This window comes from Cryptomeria japonica, chromosome 2, assembly GCF_030272615.1.
Source record: "Cryptomeria japonica chromosome 2, Sugi_1.0, whole genome shotgun sequence".
Lineage (NCBI taxonomy): Eukaryota > Viridiplantae > Streptophyta > Pinopsida > Cupressales > Cupressaceae > Cryptomeria > Cryptomeria japonica.
In genome coordinates this window covers 643809337-643835065 of record NC_081406.1, presented here as the reverse complement: position 1 = coordinate 643835065, position 25729 = coordinate 643809337, and the positions used below count along the sequence as shown (strand labels likewise).

General features: G+C 37.6%; 1 protein-coding gene across 1 annotated transcript; it reads right to left on the bottom strand.

Annotated features, from left to right (window-relative positions):
* Window positions 1-25729, bottom strand: LOC131054951 (protein EDS1B). The gene is made up of 4 exons (XM_057989559.1): window positions 25257-25729; window positions 24678-25005; window positions 2419-3159; window positions 1-1137 (listed from the first exon to the last, which is right to left on the bottom strand). Exons 1-4 carry the CDS (start codon window positions 25286-25288, stop codon window positions 328-330), a joined length of 1911 nt encoding a protein of 636 aa, XP_057845542.1. The 5' UTR covers window positions 25289-25729; the 3' UTR covers window positions 1-327.

Genomic DNA, 25729 nt, shown 5'->3' with positions numbered 1-25729 from the left:
TATTTGAAACCTACACTACAAACCTTGTCAGAAAATTAACTAGAGTAAATATACAAGATTATTAGGCCACGAAAATATTTAAACCTTCACTGCTACAAGTCTTCTAAAGATCAAACAAAAGGCTTTCAAAGTACACCTGTTTTTGACAAATTGCAAAATCACTATCATAGGTCATTATAGCTAATGGTGGTGATATGCATATTTCTAACTTACTACAATAAAGCATGGCAGGATGTGCAAATATGAGAGTCGAAAACCAGTCACCAAGAAAACATGAAAATTAGAAACAGTTCTAACATCTTTGTACCAGTTGAAAAAAGTCAGCTTCTAAATTTCCAGCTTCCAATTCTCATCTTCCATGAACTTCAACAAAGAAGAGCTTGATTTCCACTGTTCAGATTGAAGTTGAAGATGCCTGTATTGTTGCCACCATTGCATGAAGCTACTCTGTTCCAAGAACACCTCAACAGAAATACTGCGATCTCTGATCATGCTCCACACATAATCTTCAAACTTTTCAAGGCTTTCTTTTAGTTGGGCATTCATGACCTTTTGTTGCTCTTTTTTCTGTTGGAGTTTCCTTAGGTCTTTACAAGCCTCTTCTACATGAGCCCAAAAACAAGAGTCCTGAGTCAAGGATGCAAACTTTGTGCGAGGCTTCTTATTTGTCCCAATGCGAGTTTGTTCTTTTTCATTCATCCATTTTTCTAGGACAATGTGACGGCGTGGTCGAATCCCCTGTGACAGATAGGGGTCATTACCCTTCTGTTTGCCATAAAAGTATGCAATATCCAGAGGCTCCACAAGTCTTCTGTAAGCGGTGCCAGCATTGATCCATTTATTTTGGAATTGTATGTCAATTGGCAATTCATGCTTCTCCACCATCTCAACAATCGAATCCCAGAATGTTTCCAGAGATGTGCGAAGCATTTCTATTCTGACAGTCTTCTGGTCATTTTGGTGTTTGAAAAAATCATAATAGCCGATGCCTTGGACTTTACAAAGCCCTTTAAACCATTCCAACTCTGCCATGGCACTTTGGTTCTTGCTCAATGTGACATTTAGTTCTTCAATGTTCATCTCAAAAGTGCCTTTCTTCTCTTCCACCTTTTTGAGGGCATGAAATGCATCATCATTCTGCTCAAAAATCAAGTCACCAATGTAAGTGTCCAATAAAAGGAGACAAACTTGAGCCAAGGAAGTGCTCAAAACCAAGCAGCCACAAAATCTAGTCAAATTAAAGGCAAATGATGACAACTAGCAAAATACATTTAATAGAGGTCAGCAATAGAGCGAGTCTTAATTACAAGCTGTCGATCTATGTGTGGCATATTCCTTTGTATCTGTTTCTGAGTTGTTGATGTGATCTCACAGTTATTAAGGTCCCACACTAAGAGGAATAATTTACAGGAGGGGTGGTTGGCAAGCAGGTCCTGGCCAAAGCCAAATTACCAAATAAATTCTCCCTTGATATAAAGGGTTAAAATCTCTAACAACCACCCCTGCAAAAGATGACGAAAGGAAACCAGTGCATATTCAATTATGTTAGTATTTTTTCTGCTGTCTTTAATCATCTTTATCAGAATTCTAACATGGAAGAGCATGATAATAAAATAATCATGATTCACGTGCTCTGTATATTTTTCTGATTCAAAGAATTAAACTTTACAGAGTTCACTGTGTGCGTCCTATCATTCACTCCCCAATTAAACCCAGATCCTGAGGTTCAACATTCTTCATGGTTCCCTTTGTTGTCATGTGGCCTAACTATCCCCCACCCCTGTTTTCTCTCATTTCCCCCCAGTTTAAATTATATTAATAATATTACTATTATTATTAGCCTGATTATCATTATTTATTATTATCGTTTATAATTAACTTCTCTTCTAAGTAAAAATTTTAGTATTTACCTTAATTTTGATTTTCAATATTTGTCTTCTATAACTTTATCCTTCTTTTTTCTCCTTACCTCATTGCTATAGAATATAACTACCTTCACCCCACATTACCTGAGCCATAAACCCCACTTTCTGGACAACTTGTACATTATAGAAGCTGGGTTAGTTTCTGAGATCTTCACTTTTATCATCTTAATTATGGAAAATACTCGCAATTTACTCCAAAATACTTGCACAAAAACACAGAAAGACTGAAGTCTAAACTCTGGCAAGATTAACAAAACAACGATAACCTTGCACCTACAAGGTTTAAATGGTAAAGATTGTTTTCTAAGTCATGCCCAAGCCAAGCAACAATTTGGCATATGACCAAAAGGCAATTTCTTACCGTTTACCTCACAAGTTGTTAATATTTAATAAAAATATTAAATTAAGGTTTGAAGATTTTGAGTATGCTTTGCAGAGCCTGAGCAATGTGACTATCACGTACACACAAAATAAGTAGAAATAATGAGATTACCTGAGCCTCAATACCCATTGCATCCAATTCCAGTGCTATTCCCGTCTCATAGGACGAATCTGAAATGGCATTTGTGATTCCCATTGCGATTGTGTTAAGTAGGTGTTCAGTGATATACTCCAGCAAATTGCCATAATCAGTGTGCTCCAAGATACAAACACTCGCAATTTCATCAAAAGTCTTTCCTTCATTGCACTGTATGGTAAAATGCAGCATCTTCAAGACAGCTTCAGGGTCTCCAATACAAGCCGCACCATGGGTTGAACAGAACATGTAAGTACCAATTGGTCTATACATGCTTCTAAGACCAGATTCTTCAGTGTAATTGCTTGATGTTGTAGATGTGTGTTGCAGAACATTTTTAAGAAGACTTTTGCAAGCCTCTTGATCAGGTGGACTTGATACTTCCATGGAAGCTTTGCCCATTATGCTGCCCCAGTAAGCCAAAATCACAGTCAAAGGTTGGGCGATTGATTCAGATGGTGCAAGAAGCATCCGAGGAACAATATCATACTTGGAGACCACATTAAAAAAACATCCTGACCAATCTTCTCGACCAATTGCTTCCCCAAGACTAGCATCTCCAACAAAAGGAGAACCGAACGTAATGCAAAAAGGAGATATTTGTCTGATCCTCTTTTCCAGAAACCAGATTGTCGCCAAGGTTGCCACAGCACCTCCCAAGGAATGACCCACAAACACAACAGTTTGTTCCCTTTTTAAGCTCATAAAACTGCTCATCTGGGACAGACAATTAAGCTGGGTTATATGAAATATGGGATTTAAGAAAACCAATAATTGCTTTCTAATTCCATTGTAATTAAAAACTATATTTTCTTCTTTTTTATTATATAGGAGGAAATTGCTTTTCAAACATACAAAACTTGTAATTGCAAAGTTGTAAGCATTGCAAACAAAAGTCAAAACAATTGATGAATAAGACAGATAAGGATGATTTTAAAATATCATTTATAATCATAAAGCTTTGTGTAGAGTTTGGAACAACATGACATATATCATCAGTTTCTATGGTTACTATTTTCAAAATGACAAGTGCTGCTTCTTCGGTTCGCTGCTTTCATAGGGCATGAGTTTCAGATCTCAAGTAACAGATTTCTTGAATGTGAAGAAATGATGATAAATATCATCTGTAACCTTTTCTTCTATGGCTCTAACTTAGGTCAGATAAGGTCAGCAGTTTGTGAAGAGAAATTTACTTGAGGATTTAGAGTCAACAATGAAGTCCAGTGGTTTTAGGTGATTCTAGAGTACCTGGTAAATTTTGTGAGAAGGTTTCATAGCTTATATCTCTTTATATTTCATGAGAAAAAATTATGGATGAGTACCAGCCCTAATATATATGCGTAGAATTAGAAAACCCTAGGATGTTAGTCTAAATTCTAAACATTCAAATATCCCACAAATCATAGATGTCAAGTCAAAGAAAATTAGATTTGGCATTGCAATTGGGTATGAGAATAGTATTTTTAGGGATGTAATAACAGAGTACTACAAGCCCTGTTCAAGGATTAATAGTCCATAAGCATGCTAGTAGAAATGAGAAGTCGGAGGCTCTAGATTGGGAATGGTAGCTAAATTTTGACAGTGCCTTTAGAGGGCAACCTGGCCCAGCCAGTGCTGGGTATGTTCTACAAGATGCTGAGGGCAAGTTATTGATGGATTATAAAACAAAGGATGAACAAGAGAGGGAGGCTTTTCTTGCTCGGTTGGTGATGGTTAATTTAGCTGGTTTCCATAGGATTACTTTGGAATGAGACTCAAATATTTGCATTAATGCCCTCAAAAAGTAATTTTATCTAAACTAGACATTATGTTCAATCCTGGAGGAAATTCTATTATGGTTCAAATAATTTGATTATATACTTCGGCAAAACACAGCATTGACATGATTAATATTTCTTCCTTCTTGTCAACTTGGGATGGCTTAGTTAGTCTTGCGGACAATGATCATCCCCCTTGAGTGTATGATGTTCCCCCTTCTATTCCATTGCTTGCTACAGTGGCAGAATTAACATTTTTTGACAGGCAACTTCAGAAGTCGATGTCTTGCACATGTATATATCTTGCAAGATTGTGTGTCCTTGGGCACATGTGTTATTGTTAGACTTGTGTGATTGTTGTCATTGATATCAAAACTGGTTACCCGGTTAGACAGGATGAGGCGTGTTGAGCAGCAATGGAAGATAAGTATGTATGTGATGTGTTGCGGTGAAGTATATGATCTACTAGAGTCATTTCCGGAAGTTTCTCTTCTCCAGAATGTTGTGTTTTGTTTATTATGGTTCACACCTAGTTCTAGCTGTATCTGTTGTGTTGCTGAACATTCATGGAAATCTGTGGTATCAGCATCTTGGAGTTGGATGTTGTTGTGTTTGGAAGTTGTGCTTACGGATCCGTATCTATGGGTTCGGTTGATTCTTGTTTTGTCTCAGTAATTGAGCCGTTTGTTTTGGTAAGTGGAGTATGTTAAGGAAGCGTGTAGAAGTTTGGTGAAGACCGACTTGGTTATCTTGTTTTATAGTCGAGGCATATTTTGGGAACATGTTGATTCAAGCAATGCATTCTTGAATAATTCATTTTGTGCTAGGCCAACATGCTATCTCGGTGCATGTGCTTACCGGTATATATATATAGAAGGAAGTTGTGTATGTGAAATATATGTGGATGAGGATATGTGAGAGAGCGAGCAGTAAAGCAATGTGTGTAGTGTGTGGTGAATAGCATAGCGAAGGTATGTGTGAAGAAGGAACAAAGTGCAGATAGTGTTGCAGTAATCCTTTACCGGATCTGTGACAATCAGTTGTGAGTAGCAGATTGGAGAAAGTGGTGCAGAGATCCCTCACCGGATCTACTATGAGTTGATTTTGTCTGAGCTTTCATTGGAACTGACTTCATGCATTTGGAGATGCAATTTTCTTCAATTCATTCTTTCCTATTGCAGTGAGCATTCTGACAGTGAGCCTTATTGTCTTCTGACAGTGAGCTGCATTGTATCTGGCAATGACCCATCCGGCAGTGAGCCACCCCTTTTTGTAAACACCATATAACTAGTTATATTTTCTTGAGAGCTAACTCTCTCCATGGTTTTTCCCATTTGAATTTTCCACATAAAAATCTGGTGTTCTTTTGTGGTTGTGTTGTTTGCTTATAATGCAATTGCAGATGCATATTGATGTGATTGATTGCTAAGATTAATTTATTGGTAAAGTTTTTATTAGTGTGGGAATACTAATTCACCCCCCCCTCAGTATTTCGGTTCATTCAACCATTTCAACAATTAGCATCAAAGCTCGGTCCCTTCGTTGAAAGCTTAACCACTTGAGGCAGATCCGTGTTGGTTGAATCACGGCCCCGATGAGTTTGACCGGAGAACTTCATCTAGATGAGGAATTGATGACGACTCTTGAAGATTTGGAAAGTGTGGAATCAGAAAATGAGAAATTGAAAGAGAATCAAAATAGCAAATGGTTTTGTGGTGAAGCTACAAGAACAAATCTGGAAATTCAAATTGAGGCACAAGGAAGTTAACAATCAATTGAAGCAGGCAAATGAAACAGTTTAAGATCTGATGGAAAAGATTAAGGAGAAGAACAAGATAGAAGAAACCCTAGAAAAGATTTTGGCAAGATAAGTATCGATGTTTGAGGTTATTTCTTTATTATGCGAATAGAAGTGCTTGAAGAAGTTGTGTGCAATTGAAGAGAAGAGCAGAGAAATAGACCTAGTAGTGCTCGATCCTCCAAGATGATCGTTGGAGAATCGAGCAGCAAAGAGTTTCAGATTTTGGAGAAGGTGCGGCTAGACGAATTTGACCCTGAAAAGATTAAAAAGGTAGAAAAGAGTCTAAGTGAAACACATTTGCAGAAGATTAAGGAATTTCAGCATAAAGGATTGGATTTATGGACTGAGTTTCCTTGGTTTGACAATGAGGATGTGATCAAAGCAATTCTAAGTCGTGTACAAAATGATTGTATCATATTGGATAAATCCTATCCAATCTCGAAGGAGATTATTTCAGCAATTACTGGTTTGTGCGATAGTGGATCTGTCCCGATTAAAAAATCTATAAAGAACAAGGAAGTTGAAACCCTAACCAATGTGACAGGAGATCAGAGTGTTATTGATCGACAAAATCTTGAATCCCGTTGTGAGGTATGTTGCGTATGGCATTTCTTATAAGATTTATTTCAGAGATAGAGAAGGTTCTACATCAGCTATTGTTGTATATATGACGCAACTTGTTATGGAAGATAGAGTATTTGACTTGTGTGAATTGTTACAAAATCTATTGCTAGAGAACATCAAAATGTCAAAAGAACAAGGTTACCCCTTCTGATTTGGATCATTGCTTGTCTATTTGGCTATGTATTGCCAAACATCTTTACCGGCAAAAGAAAATGTGTTGTGGTAATCTTGTGTTCCAATTGCTAGACAAATCTTTCAATATTTGAATGTTTTGGAAAAGAGAGAAGAAGCTTGTGATAGTTACTTTAAATCATTTCTGGACGCTTGGTGTATTGGCTCGATATCCCATGCTACCGGTTCGGTTAAGGAGGGTTCTTCCTCCAGGAAGAGAAAAAGGAAAGAAATTGTGTCCACTAGTACTTTGGAATCTAAGAAGCGAAAGATGGATCAGAAGGAGAAAGACATTGTTGAGATTGAAGATCCGGAATCCCCTGTGGCTAAGGGAGAATTGGTTGTTGAAGAGCAAAAAGTAAATATATCTAATTCTGAAATGATGAGCCTGACTTGCTGGAAATTATGGACAGAAAACATGGAATAAAGAAGATTATTTGATTCAGAATAATGTTAAAGTTGAAAATGTTAGTAATGAGCTTCCGAAAGCTTTATCTGGGTTAATAAAAGAGAAATTGATTGAGGAATCTGTTAGTATAGATGATTCAAAGGCAGAAAACTGATAACATTCAGAGTATGTTGGAGAAATGCAGTGATGCACAGAGGACTCTATCCGAATGTATAAATGAAATAAGAGACTCTATCAGCAATGCAAATAAAGTTTACAGATATTGCTTACAGTGGTCGGCAGCTATGGTAATGTTCAAGGCAAAAGTTGAATTTGTTGAGAAGAGGAATTGAATTCTATAGGCAAGACATTTGGTTTTCTAAGCGACAAAGATGGTGAGCAAAGGAAGAAAGTAAATTCCCTGCAATCTGAGTAGTTATCCTTGCAGAAGCAGAAGGAAGACCATGTGAGTATTTTTGGAAAGTGAAGGAGATTGTTGAGGCTAAATTAGAACATTTCTCAACGTTGCTTAGTGATGCAGTTGAGTATGAGTAGAATCCATCCACTCCGAACAATTGTTTGCAAATTGTTGATGTGTTGATCGAATGCAGAAGTTTATCTATTAGCATTAAATTAGTTGTGCAGTCCTAGAAGGTTCTTCTTCTGAAACTGAAGGAGAAATACAAGCAGATTTTTCAGAAAAAGGGCGGTTAAGGATTTTTTTCAATTGTTATACAATTTTGACCATCTATTTTTGCTTGTGATTTAAACCAAGCACCCTTTGTCCTTGATGTTAAAGGGACAAAGAAGCAAAGAATGGGGGAGATATAGAGAAAGGTAAAGAGTCAGAGATATCAATCATATCAATAAAGGGGAGTTTCATGCATTATTATTCTTTTGAGATGTTTTGCCATCAATGACAAGGGGTAGATTGTTAGACTTATGTGATTGTTGTCATTGATGTCAAACCCGTTTACCCAGTTGGACTGGATGAGGTGTGTTGAGCAATAAGGCTTGTTGAGAAGCAATGGAAGATAGGTATGTATGTGATGTGTTGCAGTGAAGTATATATGATCTACTAGAGTCATTTCCGAAAATTTCTCTTCTCGGAATGTTGTGTTTTGTTTATCATGGATCACATCTAGTTCCAGTTGTATCTGTTATGTTGCTAAACGTTCATGGAAATCTGTGGTATCAGTATCTTGGAGTTGGATGTTGTTGTGTTTGGAAGTTGTGCTCATGGATCCATATCTATGGGCCCGGTTGATTCTTGTTTTGTCCCGGTAATTGAGGCGTTTTTTCGGTAAGTGGAGTATGTTAAGGAAGCATGTAGAAGTTTGGTGAAGATTGACTTGGTAATTCTTGTTTTGTCTTGGTAATTGAGGCGTTTGTTTCAGTAAGTGGAGTATGTTAAGGAAGAGTGTAGAAGTTTGGTGAAGACTGACTTGGTTATCTTGCTTTATGGACGAGGCATATTTTGGTAACATGTTGATTCAAGCAATGCATTATTGAATAATTCATTTTGTGCTTGGTCGTCATACTATCTCGGTGCATGTGCTTACCGGTATATATATTTAGAAGGAAGTTGTGCATGTGAAATATATGTGGATGAGAATATGTAAAAGAGCAAGCAGTAAAGCAGTTTATGCAATATGTGGTGAATAGCATAGCGGAGGTATGTTTGAAGAAGGAACAAAGTGCAAACAATGTTGCACTAATCCTTTACCGGATCTGTGACAATCAGTTGTGAGTAGCAGATTGGAGAAAGTGGTGCAGAGATCCCTCACCGGATCTACTATGAGGTGATTTTGTTATCTGAGCTATCATTGGAATTGACTTCATGCATTTGGAGATGCAATTTTCTTTAGTTCATTCTTTCCTAATGCAGTGAGCATTCCGACAGTGAGCCTTATTGTCTTCCGACAGTGAGCCGCATTGTATCTGGCAGTGAGCCACCCCTTTTTGTAAACACCATATAACTAGTTATATTATCTTGAGAGCTAACCCTCTCCGTGGTTTTTCCCATTTGGTTTTCCACATAAAAATTTGGTGTTCTTTTGTGGTTGTGTTGTTTGCTTATCATGCAATTGCAGATTCATATTGATGTGATTGATTGCTAAGATTAATTTATTGGTAAAGTTTTTATAAGTGTGGGAATACTGATTCACCCCCCATCTCAATATTCCGGTTCATTCAACCATTTCAACAGCCATATGATGACCATATGAAGGCGGTGTCTTGACTTTTCTCATTTGGTAACTTGGTGTTGGGTTCCTCTTGCAACTCGAATCCTTGTTGTTGTTTGCATTGATGAGTGACACATGTTACCAAGGAATACATGGCCATGTGTAGTGTTTAGTTGAATCGGGGTTGCAAGAAAAGATACTCTTTGTTATGGGGGTTGTCTCTTGAACCATCATGAAGTTTTTCAATTGTCCTAGCTCCTCCATGCTTAATGTGGTGAAGACAATCCTTGTGCAGGATGGAAAAATGATAATAGTAAGTTGAAATCTAGGGCTTCAATTTGCACAAATTTTAAGAAGAAACTAGAGAAGGCAAGGTAGAATGCTGAGGTTCATGAGTATTGAAGAGTTATTGATTCATTCGCTAGATGACCAATTGGAAGGACCAATTAATGAGGTAGTAGGCTTTCTTTAGCCTCAAGATGTGATGACAACCCTCAAAATCAAGGCCATGAGAAACAAAAATTTTGCCCTCGACATTATCTAAGAACTCTTAACATTTCATGCAGGATTTGCATTTTGGTTAATAAACATCTTGTTAACTCCCATAAGCTCACTCAAGGCCTAACTAAGCCAAATGGTTATTAAGCTCACTCTCTTGTGGCTAGAAAATGAAAATTTGCTGACGTTGGTGAGGAATGTTAGTGCCTAGATTTGCAGGCCCCGAATCCCCAAAGCAGTGGAGTCACAACCCCTTTAGTTGCCACTTTGGCCTTGTTATATATGAGATGTTTGGTCAAAGTTTGCATAGGTGTTGTCCCCTTCATCCCCCACGTGCCTATCAATGCGTAAGCAATTGCAAAAATCCAAGAAATTGCTAACTATGTGATATTGTTGGGTCATTTCTCTTTGTTTGTCAAGGTTTTGGGCCTTCGAGGTTTTATTTGCCCCCCAGAAACTCCAATCCTTTGTGTTAAGTCCTTTAGTGCATCAAACTTTCAAGCATTTTCTTCCTTAGGTACCGTTTCCTTGGCACCCCAATGCTCGAACTCCAACTTCCCCATTCTTGCGTTTAGTTTTCTATTAGCATCAAACTTTTGGCTTTCCCTTTCTTGAGATATGTTTTCATCTGCTCCTTGAAACCTTGACCATTTACCTTGTGTTCCTACTTTTATCGAAGTTTTGGAGTTTCCCTTCCTCAAGAACCTTTTTCTTGTTCCCCCTATTCTCCAAACCCAGCTCCTCCTACTTTACCTTTGGCATCAAACTTTCAAGGTTACCCTTATCTCTGTACCCAATAAGCCTTGCTCTAAATCCTCGATTCCTATTACAATGCCCATAAGACCTCAGGCTTGCAAGTGAGCCTTAGACTTTGGCACCATTTCCCCAATGCCAAGTCCTCTCCACACCCTAGTTCCACTATTTTCTTCCTCTCCCACACTCCCTCATGTTGATTCCTTTCCCTCTTCCAATCCCAACTTCCTCTCAACACCTAACACCAGATTTGACTTTCTTCATCTCCCTTTCACTCCCAAGAGCTTGGACCTTCAAGAGAACCTTGCACGTCTACATTTGGTATAATTCCCTATTACCTTCTACCCCTTAAGTTTCGAGGTTACCCTTATCTTAGTACCCAATAAGCCTTGCTTTGAATCCTCGATTCCTTCCACAATGACCATAAGGCCTTGGGCTTGCAAGTGAGCCTTAAACTTTGGCACCATTTCCCCAATGCCAAAATCTCTCCACACCCTAGTTCCACTATTTTCTTCCTCTCCCTCATGCTGATTTCTTTCCCTCCTCCAATCCCAACTTCCTCTCAACACCTAACACCAGATTAACTTTCTTCATCTCCCTTTCCCTTCCACGAGCTTGTACCTTCAAGAGAACCTTGCACATCTACATTTGGTATAATTCCCTATTACCTTCTACCCCTCAACTCTCGTCAGTTTCACTCACTCATATTCTCCCATCAAATATGTGGTCTTCCCTTGCACTTCCAAGCCTAGTTCCAAGTGTTGGATGTGAAGTTCGACTATTCATTTCATCTTCCCTTTTGTGTCCCTCTGTCTTCTCTTGAAGACTATTGTATATATATGAGGAAAAAATCTTATATATGTAAGCTGCAATGAATAATAAAGATTAATGCTATGCTTTCCCGTGGATGTAGTCAAATTGGTGAACCATGTTAAATTATTGTATCTTTGTGCAATTCATGGGTTCTCAATTTGTCTAATTACTTAACAATTGGTATCAAAGCTTATGAGATCCAAGGACAGTAGGTTAACGATTATCTTAGCCATGAGAATCTTCCTCTTCTTGCACAAGAACACCAACTCCTACAATTTTTCATCTTGGTGAGATATTTAAAGAAAGTGTTGATGACACCTACGATTCCGCCAAATGTAAACTTTCTGGTGCTCGGCAAAATATTAAGGAGATTACTAAATAGGCTTTTGATTATGTTAAGGGAAGAGTTGCGGACATGGGCACGAAAATTAAGAATGATGTAGAAATTCAAAATGGAAACAACCAAGGTCCCAAGGAAACGAGAATTGGAAGCCCAAGCCTCTATTGCCTGACTTTTGGCAATCCTACTTTAGGGGAGACTTAAGCGGGATATTTTTTTGTTTTTCTTTTTCGTGAATTGTAACGATACTAACAAGTTGTAGTTATGCTTTGGCAGCCTTTGTGCTAACTTTGGCAAGTAGCCTTAAATATTTTTTTATCCTTTTTTCCCATAAATTGCTTGCTATAAAATTACATGAACAACCTAGAAATTAAGCATTAATTCCCTAGCTAATGTCATCATTGCGTTAGATTTGGGTCTGGAGACTCTAGATCAAAGTAATCATCAAGGAGAATATTAAGGCCCCATTCATACCGAAGGAAGAGGAGTAAGCAAGCTTTGTGCTAAACAATTTATAAACGGTGGTCTTCAATGAAAAAGAAGGGGGCATTCAACACCAAGTGCCTATCAAATGAGGTAAAAGGTTCTCATGGTTCGTAATCAGAGATTTGCACTGAACTGCAAATTGTTAGGCACTTTTCAGCAAATCTACAGTCTGGAAGTGAGGTTTCAAAGCAAATTTACAAACCCACAATCTAAAGGAGGATGTCCAAATTTTACTGCAATTTTCATCCATGAGAAGAAATTGTGAAAGCCATACATCAACAAGAGTAATAACCAATCAAGAGGCATGTGTTAACATATCACAATGTGTGTTGTTGTTGTTCATGGGCCCTAAAGAATCCCTCACAAGTGCCATGTCGAACATGGGTGTTGCCTCCAAAGTTGCTCAGGCAAAGTATTCGACGAGGGTGCTAATCAAATTCATAATAGGACGTCCAAGTAAGGGGTAGGGCCTAGTTGGACAAAATGTTGTTGCAAGTGGATGGGTCAAGACATCTAGAGCCCATAGAAAGACGTTTGCTTTTCTCGAAGTGAAAGATGAGTCTTCCACCAAAAATCTTCAAGTGTTGGTATATGCGGAGGTTTTCTCTTTAGGTTAGCTTACACCAACAAGGACCTATGTAATAGTGGACAGTGAGTTGACACAGTTGCCTGAAGGGAAAAAGCAGGTGTTATCATACCAATCCTCAATAGAGTGTGTAAGCAAATCATAATCTATGTCCTAGAAGTGCACAAGTAATAGCTAGAATAAGCAAGAGATCTACGATAATTATTGGGCAAGGAATTTCATTGGAGAGGTTGTGGCAACCAGCAAGACTAATAATGAATTGCAACTATAAAGTATAACCACTCAGTGTGAAGTTGTTGGTATCATTTTACATATTTTGTTTATGAGGTTCATGAACATGATTACTTGTTGTAGGTTGGCAAATCAGATCTAAGATGGATCTGGTGTTTGCGTCCTAAGTCTACAAATTATCCTCAAAGGATGGATAAATAGGGTGTCTCTGTTGGACTCATAGCATGCTTATCATGATACCATGAATAGTCTGATATCACACTTTTTAGTGGGAGTTATTGGTAATGAGAATTTTGTTGTCACAAAATGATTATCTTCATGTGATTGAAGATGTTGATTTTTGTTTACAAGATGTTTGTTATTTCACTACGATGGACTCTTGACTCTAGCTTACAGTATTGGCATTATAGAAGTTCCCTTGACAAGGTATGCTCTTTGAAGCATGTGGTCTTCCTTTGTGGAGATGTTAGATCCTGTTGTCATGTTGTATTCCCAAGTTATGCAAAGGTGCAATGGGATTTTGGACAATGTTCTTGTTCATCCTCTTGGTAATGAGTACATTGGTTATTTGCTTGGGGAGATTCATGATGACACAATGCTGTTTTTTGAAGCTTACCAATGGATTGATCATGGAGGTGCTCTTGAATACTAGGAGTACTAGGAGACTTGGGTGAGGTTGGAGTTCTCTTGGGATTAGATAACATTTGTTGAGATGGTTTCTCTTTGTAGGTTTCAACAAGAACATTGAGGACCCTACACCTTGTTACCCCAAAATTTGAAAATTTTTGTCTTCTCTTTTGAGTCTAAAGCCTCTTCCCCATATTATGTCCCTTATTTGCAAAATCCTTCCCATAATTTTTGCCAAGTCTTATGCTCAAAGTCGGCCTTTGTTAAGTTTTCGGGTTCCAGTGTTCCAAAAATCCCCGAATTGCCGACTTCAAAGGATTCCAAGGTTCCAGTGTTCCAAAAATCCCCAATTTGCCGAATTCAAAGGATTTCAAGGTTCCAATGTTCCAAAAATTCCTAATTTATCAACTTCAAAGGATTTCAAAGTTCCAGTGTTACAACAATCCTCAATTTGCCGACTTTGAAGAATTTCAAGGTTCCAATGTTCCACAAATCCTTGATTTGCCGACTTCAAAGGATTTCAAGGTTCCAATGTTCCAAAAATCTCCGATTTGCTGACTTCAAAGGATTTCAAATTCAAAAAATGCATCAAAAAAGAATTGTGAATTACATAAATCTGATGGCAACCCACTTGATATTTTAGCTTCAAATGCCTGCAGTTTTAATTTGATGGTTGTACGAGCTCATATGATATGTTATTTTAATATTTTCTATGTGGAGCGATATTGCAAATTACATAAATCTGAAGGCAACCCACTTGATATTTTGGCTTCAAATGCCTGCAATTTTAATTTGGTGGTCATATGAGCTCCATATGATATGTTATTTTAATATTTTCTTTGTGGAGCGATATGGCTAGTAGGGCCAGTTTACAAAATAAGTACTTCAATTTTGTGAGCTGCTCAAAAATGGATAATAAACCCATGTTTTATTTTAATTATCATAGCTACTTGCAAATTTTCATGGCCCCAAGACGCCCAGTTAACTTGTAGAGAAATACTCTAAAATAGCCACAAGGGAAATTAAAATTTCTCAATTTCTCTATAGTTTGTGTAATAATTTAAAAAAATTTGAAATGTTTTAAATCATTTTTAGAGCAGCAACTTCACATGAAAGTGAAGAGAATATATTTTTTATTTTTTATTCTTTAAAAAGAAGCAATTACAGAAACTGAAAAAGCTCATTGGGGAGTCTTTAAATATGCAATTAACAAATTATGGAAGGGGTCCAAATTTTCTAATCCCTCTTGTACTTTGAAACATGAGTGAGACTCAATCAAAAGTAATTTCTAGAAGAGGTTTTGCGATTTAATTTTCTATGAAATAGGAAGATAGCAGTGTTGTTCTTTTGGAAGCATGATCTTTTGTACAGAAATATAGTCTTTGAACTCTCAGATTTTGTCCAGGAAATAAAATAAATCTTTTGAAACTTCGTGTTTATTTGTATTTCTTTTCTATTGTCATTATCCTTTGTGATTTTTTATTACTCACAAATATTTCCATCTTTTATATCAGATCACGAGTGTGCTTATCATAAGAACTTTGAGTCTTGAAATATTCATATCATCTAAAAGAAACTACAGCATATTTTCCCAATCTTTTCAGTGGGTCCTAAGTGAGTGAACTTTGTGTCATTTATATTTGTTCCCCTTTAATTATAAATCCATAATTGCATCTTTGTCATGGTTATGTATGGATGTCAGTTTGCCTTTCTTGCTTTCTAGTTAAAAGCATACCCCCAAAATGTTAATGCATGGTAGCTACGGTAAGATAAATGATTGAATGAGAGATAAATGAAGTCTCTCATTCAATCATTTATCCTATCGATTGAACCATTAAGAAAAACTTCAAGCTATTTTATTTGATAATCATCCCTCATTTATATCAATATCGATAATCATATTATAGCATGGCACATTGGTGATCAACGATAGTTATCAGGTTAACCATCTATCCCGATCTATATCGGATGTGTTCCCAGCAAATAAAATAATGATTATCGAGTTGCTATCGAGTGGCGAAGCATGCACCGTTTAATGTATATAACCTTTAGTTAGTGATCGGTGTCGGTTAACATAGACACCCATTCACATCGATAATATGCCACGCCAACACCATCGTAAATACCGATTGGCATATACACTATGTTACGTGAACCCCGATTAATATCGGGTTGGTAAATAATTAAACACCGGTTGATAACATATATCAAAGGGTGTGATCAAGTAGTGTCTTGATCGATCATGTCCATAAGACATGACCGGTCAAGGCACTACTTGATCCCCCCTCTTTTGCATATATATATCATTTGGTATTTGTGAAGAGGATATTGAAATCGATAAATACTCCTCTTACTTGCCAAACAAAGAAGATAGTCAGAATTATAATAGAGATAGATAATACATAACATAAATATAAAGAATAAAATTAGAATACATCTTGCATATTGAATTGTAAATTGAACAATATTTACACAAAAACCCAAATTACATCATATATGGGAGTTGTAACTCTAAAATTCAGAGGACAATTGCAAATCCAATAAGCAATTTCTCCAACTATTAATTACTTACTTGTCTTTCAATTGAGCATTAAGAGTTATTTCAATTGTTATTTTGAAAAGACAAATCTGTTAACTAACACACCTAGTGATGGACGTGAGTTCATTATGGACCTAGAGGAGATTGTTCTTGGAAAGAGTCCTTCTAACTTGGTGTATCTTGGAGAAGCATTCTCACTCCCCACTCTTGGTCTACTTGACAAGTTTAAGTTCTAATAAGAAATGTTGATTGGGTTGGTTCCTAGTTTTTGAATGATTGTGTTTGATCTTCCTTAGTTAGAAAGGCTTACATGCACGTTGGTTGGGTGTTGTTAATGCTTTCATTTAGGGAGGTAAAGGAGATCACACTTGGCACAACCTAGCACTTGGGGGTGTTGGTAGAAGAATGAGATATGGTTTGCAACTTCTCTTTTAGCTTTATGTTTCTTCCTAGTGTCTCTTATTCACTGGTTTGTGGTCATCTATTGTTGTTGTACTTTATTGTTTTTTAACAGCAATATGTGGTCTTTTAGTGAGGACTTGGAAAAAGTAAAGTGAGATCAAAGGTGAGAAAATTGAGCAGCAAATTTGTACAAATAAGCTCCCTTTTGCAACATTTTGGTTGAAGTTTGTAGATCATTGTGCCTTGATTATTGCCACACCTTGTATGTAAGTGCTAAATTGTAGACTGGAGTTGTTTTGGTTGACATTGCTTATGCAACACGTGTATGATTTTTTCAATGGACTACACTATAAGGGTCTTCAGATTTTTTGCGCATCAATGGTTTTTTGGTGTTTTGTTATCTTGGAAGATGGTAATTTTTGAGCAAAACAACGGATTATACAATGACGAGTTGTTGTATGGGCTGAATATGTCATGTGGTTAGTTGGATGTGATTAGCAACTGGCTATGGTTACTATTCCAACTATGGTGATTGATTCTTGGCCTATTTATTACCATGGGATTTGGAGATTATGTTTGGATATTGGTTGAGAATGGAAAGTAGGTGATATCATTGTTCAAGGTACAATAGACCATGGAAAGCAAACATTAAGTGGGAGGTTGTACAAATGTGGTTTGATTGTTCATTTCATCTTCCCTTTTGTGTCCCTCCGTCTTCTCTTCACTATTGTATATATATGAGGGAAAAACCTTATGCATGTAAGCTGCAATGAACAATAAAGATTAATGTTATGCTTTCCTGTGGATGTAGCCATATTGGTGAACAATAAATTCATGGGTCTCTGTGCAACCTATGGGTTCTCAATTTGTCTAATTACTTAACACCAAGACCTCGCTTGGACTTGAAAACTCATTGATTCATCATTTCACTTCTTGAAACCCTTAAGATACAGTTTCATCTATCTCCACAGCTCACCCAGCACTCCATTGATACAAGCAGCTACCTATTCGCCCTTTCTCGTCTGAAATACATCTATTTAATCTGATGGGAATGTTTTCACAGGGAGTTTCAATTAAAACTTGCAAGAGTGACCATGTCACCATAAATATGGTCTTTAGGAGCTTTGCCACCTAGATTGACCCACAATCGATCTCTATTGTCACTGTTGATTGTTTTATAGACTTGGACACTTCCCACACATCACAACCACAATTTGGATGATTCCAACACACCACATTAGTAGATTCCACCCTCCCAAAGTCCTCCTAGGCTGCTAGCCACCAAATTTTGAAGATCTATAAATTCCAACTCATTCTACTTTCAAACAATTTGTCTCTTAGCAATTTTTAGATCAAGAAAGGTCTACAAATGATTCCAAGGCATCAAACACTAAACATCGAAGTTGCAAACAAAAGAATGCATCCTATAAAAAGTAGAAAGGCTTTGTGATGCACAATTCCAAGTAATGTAATGCCCCCATGGTTGTTTATAGTGATGCTAGGAAATATGTAATCACAGTTATGTGTTTTCCCTTGCCACATTTGTTGGCATGAATGTAATGAGGGTTTGATGGTGTGACAACACCTAATGTATTACAAATGCTTTGTAATGATCACTCATTTATTCCATGTGAGTCATTCTAAATCTAGTTATGGATTATTAAGTATGTTTATAGCATGGATGTGATCTTTGATTGCCATGTACATAAAATCTAGTTTCGTTGATACTTTCCATAATGCCGCTTCTTTCCTCTTTGTTGTTCATGACTCTCTTGCCCAATGGAATAGACACCAATCCACATTGATGAAGAATCAAACAACTTCCATTAAAGCACCCTCCATTAGGTTAATTATAGGGGTAGAATAAGAGTAGTTTAAAGTGTTTGTTGTTTATGATTTAGTGTTACAAACTGTTGATGTGTCTTTTGTACACGACCAAACACAGAATAAAATACCTAAAGGTAGCTTATCCTCTCTTGAACAAAGTTTCCCGACTGCTGAAGATCTCGCCGAAGGATCAGTCGGAGTAACTCCAAGGTTTTTATATGTAGGCTCTCTACATGTGGATAAGCTCTTTGCGATACGATGTGATTTTGCTAGAATCACAAGGGGACTTACTTTTGACAACCTAAACGTCCGATTTGCTTTGGATATTATTGGAACGTGGACTTTTGACGACCTGAACGTCCGATTTGCTTTGGATATTACTGGAACGTGGAATTTCACCAACCCTTGATTTTGAAAAAAGGAAAAAGGACAAGGGTTGGAACAGGATCTATTTCTAACACTAAGAATGTAAGAGCAATGAATGACCTTTGATGAAAATCTAACTAAGTCTTGCTTTGACATCCTAGGATCATCTCCACAAGATTAGTGCGATCTTCTGAGGAAAGTTTATGATGTTTAGATCACTGCTACAAGCATGGACACCGTCAGGTTGATGCATATCAATGAAGAAGCGATAATTGAAGTTAAGCTTGAGCTGAATGATTCTAGTTGACTACGCAAGGCAAGTCTGCAATCAACAAACCGCTAGTAGTATGGATATACGAATTTCACCGTTGATCATACAAATTTCTTCCATTCACCTAATAACATGAAATCAAATTTGAGAAGTATAGAGACCATGCAAATTGTTGAATCGACCCATAGAATTCACCATTTCTTCAATGAAGTTTACAAGTCTTTTGCAACAATATCTTGGCAACAATCTTTGTCTTTTCTTTCTACTCTACTCTAACTATTTCCTATTCTCTGACTATTCACTATTAACCTTTATAAATGAGGAGCCAGGGCTTTATATAGAGAACCCTTTACAAATAGATGGCTCTGGTTGACTTAAATCAATGGCTAGGATTACAAGATAGAAACCCTAATTAGGGTTTGTTAAAACAAACTTCCTTAGCCAATTAGAAAATTACATTCTCGGAGCGAGTACCAATAGGAAGCAGGGGTAGGTACATCGAAGTTTGTGCCGCCTCCGATGAGTCAGGTACATTGAATCTGGACATGCTGAGGTGGACCAATCCGACTGGAGGAGCAGTGACTAGGATGCCACCTTGTCTGACGTTTGTATCTTGGTTGATCCTCCTTTGTCCTTGATGTGATGAATGATGCACTCCTTGATTCTCTATGTGCTTGATGAGGCTTCCTCATTGTCAAATGTTCTTTTCTCCGGTAGCATACCTCGCCTTGAAGTGTCATTCTTCTTTGTCATCATGTGGTTTCTTTGTGTGGCGAAGTGAAGGTTTTAGAGATAGCTGGCAATTCCTTGAACACATGTAGGCTTTCAATGCTTCAAAACACCTTGAGTCCACCTTTATGCCTTTGGAATGTCCTTGATGGTGATGGACTGGAATAGGTCGACCTTGCCTTGATCTTCTTCCATCTGCAAAACAAACCAAAAGGTGATAAAGGACACATAATAAATTCATTCCAACATAGCATTTCCTACCTTAAATCATCAACAAGAAGGCATTAGAGTGAAATTCGCTCAAGATCCTCTCCAAGGACAGGCCCTATAATAATTTCACTTTGGACCCTTTGGAAGGGTCAAGAGCAAAATTTGCATTTTAGCTCAAATTTCATCATCTCCTTGCCTTGAACTTCTCTTGACCTTTGAATCGCTTTCTCCTGAAGACATCGTTGATTTGACCCCCAAAAAGACCAAAAAGAGGATTTTGCTTTGGACCTAGGCCAAGGACAGGTCCTATAGGGAATTTCGCTCTAGAAGGGTCAAGAGCGAAATTTGCATTCTTGGCTCAAATTCTTCTCATTGTGACCATACTTGCTAAGATGCATGTCTAAGGATCCCCTTAATCTCAACCAACATCAAGTTTGATGCAAAATTGGAGCAAAATGGAGTTTTTAAGGATTTCGCTCTGGACCCTTTGGAAGGGTCAGGAGCAAAATTCACATTCTAGGCTCAAGTTCTATCATTTCTCCACTCCAAAATGCCACCCAAGGCAAGCATACACTAGTCTTCTTTCTACCTAGGCTTAGGGATCCATACCTTGACCTTCATCATGAGCAAATTAAGTGAAATTGAGAATTTCACTCTGGACCCTTTGGAAGGGTCAAGAGCAAAATTCAAGTTTTAGACTTATTTCTTTACTTCCTTCACTTCAATTCACCTTACAAGGCAAGAATACCTCACTCCACCTTCAACCATGCCATAGGGATCAAAGTTTTGGCTTCACTCAAGGAGAAAATAGGTGGTTTGAAGAATTTTGATCTGGACCCTTTGGAAGGGTCAAGAGAGAAATTCATTCCTTGCTTGTTTTCTCTTACTTAGCTCCATTCTTCTCACTTTGTTCCCCCTTGACTCCCTCATTTGGATCCATCTCTCAACCTAACAACACTTGCTTGACCCCCAAAAGGCCTGAAAGGGGAAATTCGCTCAAAATCATGGCCAGGGACAAGACCTATCTAGGATTTCGCTCTGGACCCTTTGGAAGGGTCAGGAGCGAAATCCTTGTCCTAGCCTAAAATCTTCATTTTTGGTGACCATAATCCATTCAAGGGCAATCCTAGGGGCATCTCCCAACTTATCTCACCTTGGTCAAGGCTTGTCTTGACACAAATTTTGGAAGATAGAATAGGTTTTAGGATTTTCGGTTTGGACCCTTTGGAAGGGTCAGGAGCGAAATCCTTGCTCTTGAGCTCATTCCTTCATTCTCCCACTTCGATTCACCTCGAAGGTCAAGGAAACGTTACTCCATTCCTCTCTAGGCCATAAAAATCAAAAGTTTGACTTGTTTTGAAGGGGAAATAGGTGTTCTTAGGAATTTCGCTCTGGACCCTTTGGAAGGGTCGAGAGCGAAATCCTAGTTTTTGCTCAATTCCTTCACATTTGTTGATTACTAGCAACTCAAAGTCATGCCTAAGGACATCTCCAATCCTAATTCACCCTGACCCACACTTGTCTTGGCATAAAATTGAGAGAAAAAAGAGGTTTTGGGGAATTTCGCTCTGGACCCTTTGGAAGGGTCAGAAGCAAGATCCACACTCTAGGCTTGACTCTTCGTCTTTTCAACTCCAATCTTCTTTGCAAGGCAAAAATACATCACTCTTCGCCCAAGGAACAAGGTTTGTAGCCTAAGCAAGGAAGTAAACGAGGTTTATGAAGAATTTCGCTCTGGACCCTTTGGAAGGGTCGGGAGCGAAATTTATATTCTAGGCAAAATCTTCACCTTTTAATGCTTTCAATCACTTCCCAAGGCAAGAACATACCAATCCACCTTCCAAAATTCCTTAGAAACCAAAAACTTGGCCAAAACAAGGAAGAAAATGAGAGCTATGGGGATTTTTGCTCTGGACCCTTTGGAAGGGTCAGGAGCGAAATCCTCATTCTTGGTTGATTTTCCACTTCATTCATCCAATTCTCCCTCAAACTTGCTCAATTTCAAACTCCTTTCACCATAATCAAGGCAATCCACCATCAAACTAGCTCAAGACAAAGTCAACCTAGGGCTTAAGGCAAAAAAGAAGGTCAAATTGAGGATTTCGCTCTGGACCCTTTGGAAGGGTCAGGAGCGAAATTCTCCTTCCAGGTTGATTTCCATCATTTCATTGCCTCAAACCTCCTCTCCAAGGTAAATATGCGTCCAAGTCCTCCAAACCATGCCTTAGAAGTTCCAAACTTGGTCAAGTTAAAGAGCAAAATAGAGGAAATATGAATTTCGCTCTGGACCCTTTGGAAGGGTCAGGAGCGAAATTCTTCCTTATGCTCAAATCCTGACTTCATTTTCATATTTCTTCACTCCAAATAAGTGTTTTGCCGTCAATAATGCCTAGGAATGAGTTAGTTCTAAGTTTGGACCAAAGTAGAATGTCCTATAGAGGAATTCGCTCTGGACCCTTTGGAAGGGTCAAGAGCGAAATTGAAATTCGCTTTGGACCCTTTGGAAGGGTCAGGAGCAAAATTTGACATTTTGGTCTCTCCGTCAAGATTCATATATGGAATATAACATTTAAGTATCTTATACTTCAAGTTATATTCCATATATACTGTCAGGATGTTTGAGAGTGGTTTCGGACCTCCAAGAGTTATAATGCAAAATCTAGTTTTTGGAGGATTCTTCAATTTTCCAGACTTAGTCAAATTTCACGATCAGGATGACATTCCAGACTTAGCCAAATCTCAGGAAATTTGAAGATCAGGATGACATTCCAGACTTCATCACTCACCAACTTGACCTAACTCAGACCTTCAAAGAGTATATTCACTCACCAAGCTTCATTGACCTCCTGAAACTCAAACAAGACACTATTAGCAACAAGAGCAAAACTAGGCCTAAGGGAGACTTTCAAAGAAACCCTAACCTGGAGCACCTGTTGACTCCCCTTGGCTCAAGCAGAGCCTACCATCCTAGTGATCCCCCTTAGCGACACTCAAAATGCAAAGGTTAACAGACAAAACCCTAAAAACCTAGAAAGCAAACCCCATAAAGCAAAAGGTAGGGGTCCCCATTTGCAATGGGGCGATGTGTGAATACATCACAACACAAACCACGGAACAAATCTCAAGCAAACCCCAAATTGTTAAATCATCAAAGCATCATATCTAGCATGGTTGCACCTAGCCATTCTATATGAAAGTGAAACACTAAATGAAATCATTTAATGGGATTGTAATACTATTGTCATCCTGAGTTACTAGTTCGGGTTTGGGTTCAAACTAAAAAATGGGGTTAGTTTTGTTTTGGGTTCATCTATACAAAAACATACTAAAAAATTTTTTAAAAAACATATACATTTAATATATTAATGTACTTATAAGTCATACAATATTAATAAAATTCATACATAATATTAAAATCTAATAATAGAATTATAAACCTTCATTTTTCCTCTATAAATATTATTTACCCTTTTTAAATTCCTACAAGATATGATATATAGATGCACTAAAAGTAGCATATATATCTTTCAAAAATCTATATAAAATGTCTATGTGAGAAATTGATTAAATAACATTTATTATTTAAATTTTTTATGTATTTTAATTATATGTGATCCCAACCTTAAAAATTAATAAAATAATATAATTAAAAATTGCATTTGTAATTAAAATTTATTATTTTAAGTAAAAATAATTTTGATATAAAGTTAAACCTCCTAATTTTAACATTGATTAAAATTCATTTTTAAACCATAAAATAATAATAATAATAATAATTAAACATAAAACATAAATCGACTAAACTAAAACATAAAACAACTAACCTAAAACATAAAATCTAAAAAGTAAACATTTTTTTTTTTTAAAAGAAAAAGGAAAAAGTAGACATTTAAAAAAAAAAAAGCATTCATTGACTACCGTGAGTCCCTCTCGCACCTCTCTCTTTGATGTCGTACACAGAACTCTTTTGCCTGTCGATCCAGTGGATTCTCCATCCCTTACCTCCCCAACATGAAATTCGAGTCGAAATCATAAAATATGCGGGAAAAAAAATATGGTGATCGTTTTGTTTCTCTTCTTGTGGGTCAGCATAGGATTGTAAGGAATTAACAATTTGCAGAGTAAAGGCGAGGGTTTGTTGTGGGAGCAGAAGAAAATAGGTCGAAAATTTGTGACAGGGTTCGCCTGGGTTTGTCCCAAATGAACCCACAGTGATTTAGAAGAACCCTGGACGAAACCCCCATGAACCCAACTCAAATTTGTTGATGAAACCCCGTTTGCCCAAATCCCTGACCTCGAAGATAAAAAATGTTCTAGGGTTGTGAGGGAGTGTCTTTGGGACATAGAATGCTCAGTTTGGTCCAGCTATACCTGTAGATCTGTTCATGCTGGTTTTTGTTGAGTTATCTAGTTTTATTGTTATATTTGCTTGTTGCTATGTTTCTTTACTTCGGTTGTCCCTGTTCTACCCAGTTTAGGCTGTTCATACAAGCTTACAGTTCTAAATGGTGCTTGTTGTTAGGGTTATGCTTAGGGCTGGGGTCCGTTAATTAAAACCCAAAAACATAAAGCACAAGAAAATAGAGATTGTACTAGACTGACAAATGAACGAGATTAATTGGTATTTTACCCGGCTGTTAAAATCTGAAATTTCGAGGATACGGAGGAAACGCCTAAGAGCTCCCTTGTGAACAAGTGCAGGCTTATCATCATTGCTCTTCAAGCTGTGAGAGAAGACCGTATTCTCATCCTGTATCTTGCACTCTCCATATTTGCTATCTTTGACAATGAAATCTTCTGTATACAGAGAAGGGAAGGTCACATATACAACACCTTCGTCCTCCTTCACAACAAAAGTATCTACACGATTTACATGAGCTTTACATATCTCTTCCCAAGCCTTGTGCAGGATTCCACAAGAAGCAACAAAAGTTGCAAATTCCTGACCAGTAGTGAACCTGGAACAACAAATTAGCACCATGGGGGAACCATGAAAGTCAGTAGCTAAAACTTCTGAAACAAAAGCCCTAATTTGAATGTTACTTTAATTACCCAACAAAAAAAACCTGATTTCAGCTTAAACTAAGCTCATCTCAGAAACTAAAAAGCAAATAAGTTTCACTGAGCATAATAAAAACTCACAGCAGAAGTATATATCGTGTCTTACAAAATCAAAAACTAATTTGGGATTTCATCAGCCAATACTTACAGTGGAACTCGGTTGGACAACTCTTCATCCATAACTTGCAATCTGCAGCTCAATTTCTGTTTCGAAAAAAATGGCTATCTTTGTTCCAGTGAAAATGGTATCTGTGTTTCAAATTGAAGAGACCTTACAGAGCACAAAGGAGGAAAGTGTACTGCAGCATCCGAGGAGAGCAAAGAAGCTGTGAGGAATGTGTGTTGCAGCATCCGGACAACCTAAACGTAGAGCACGAGGAAAGAGAGAGGAACCTGAGATTGTCACGTTAATCACAATACATGTGCCTTCCAGATAAGATCGCACATCACAAGCGATAGGTAAGTCAGCTTTTTTCCAGAGGACGCTACCAGGAAAGAGAGGATCCGGCAAATGCGCTTTCAACAAAGTTTGACTGTAAACATTAATTAATTGGTATCGAAATCATGATAACCCCATGATAGCAATGTGCGTCCAGCTTGCCGGATTATACAATACGCCAA

Excerpts from the sequence above, each read along its gene's own strand:
- LOC131054951 (XM_057989559.1), bottom strand. The coding sequence starts at position 25,288 with ATGGATGAAGAGTTGTCCAACCGAGTTCCACT. Across the intron at positions 3,160-24,677 it reads TTTCAGATTTTAACAGCCGG|ATGAGCAGTTTTATGAGCTT; the intron begins GTAAAATACCAA and ends TGTCTGTCCCAG. Across the intron at positions 1,138-2,418 it reads CAATGGGTATTGAGGCTCAG|AATGATGATGCATTTCATGC; the intron begins GTAATCTCATTA and ends ATTTTTGAGCAG.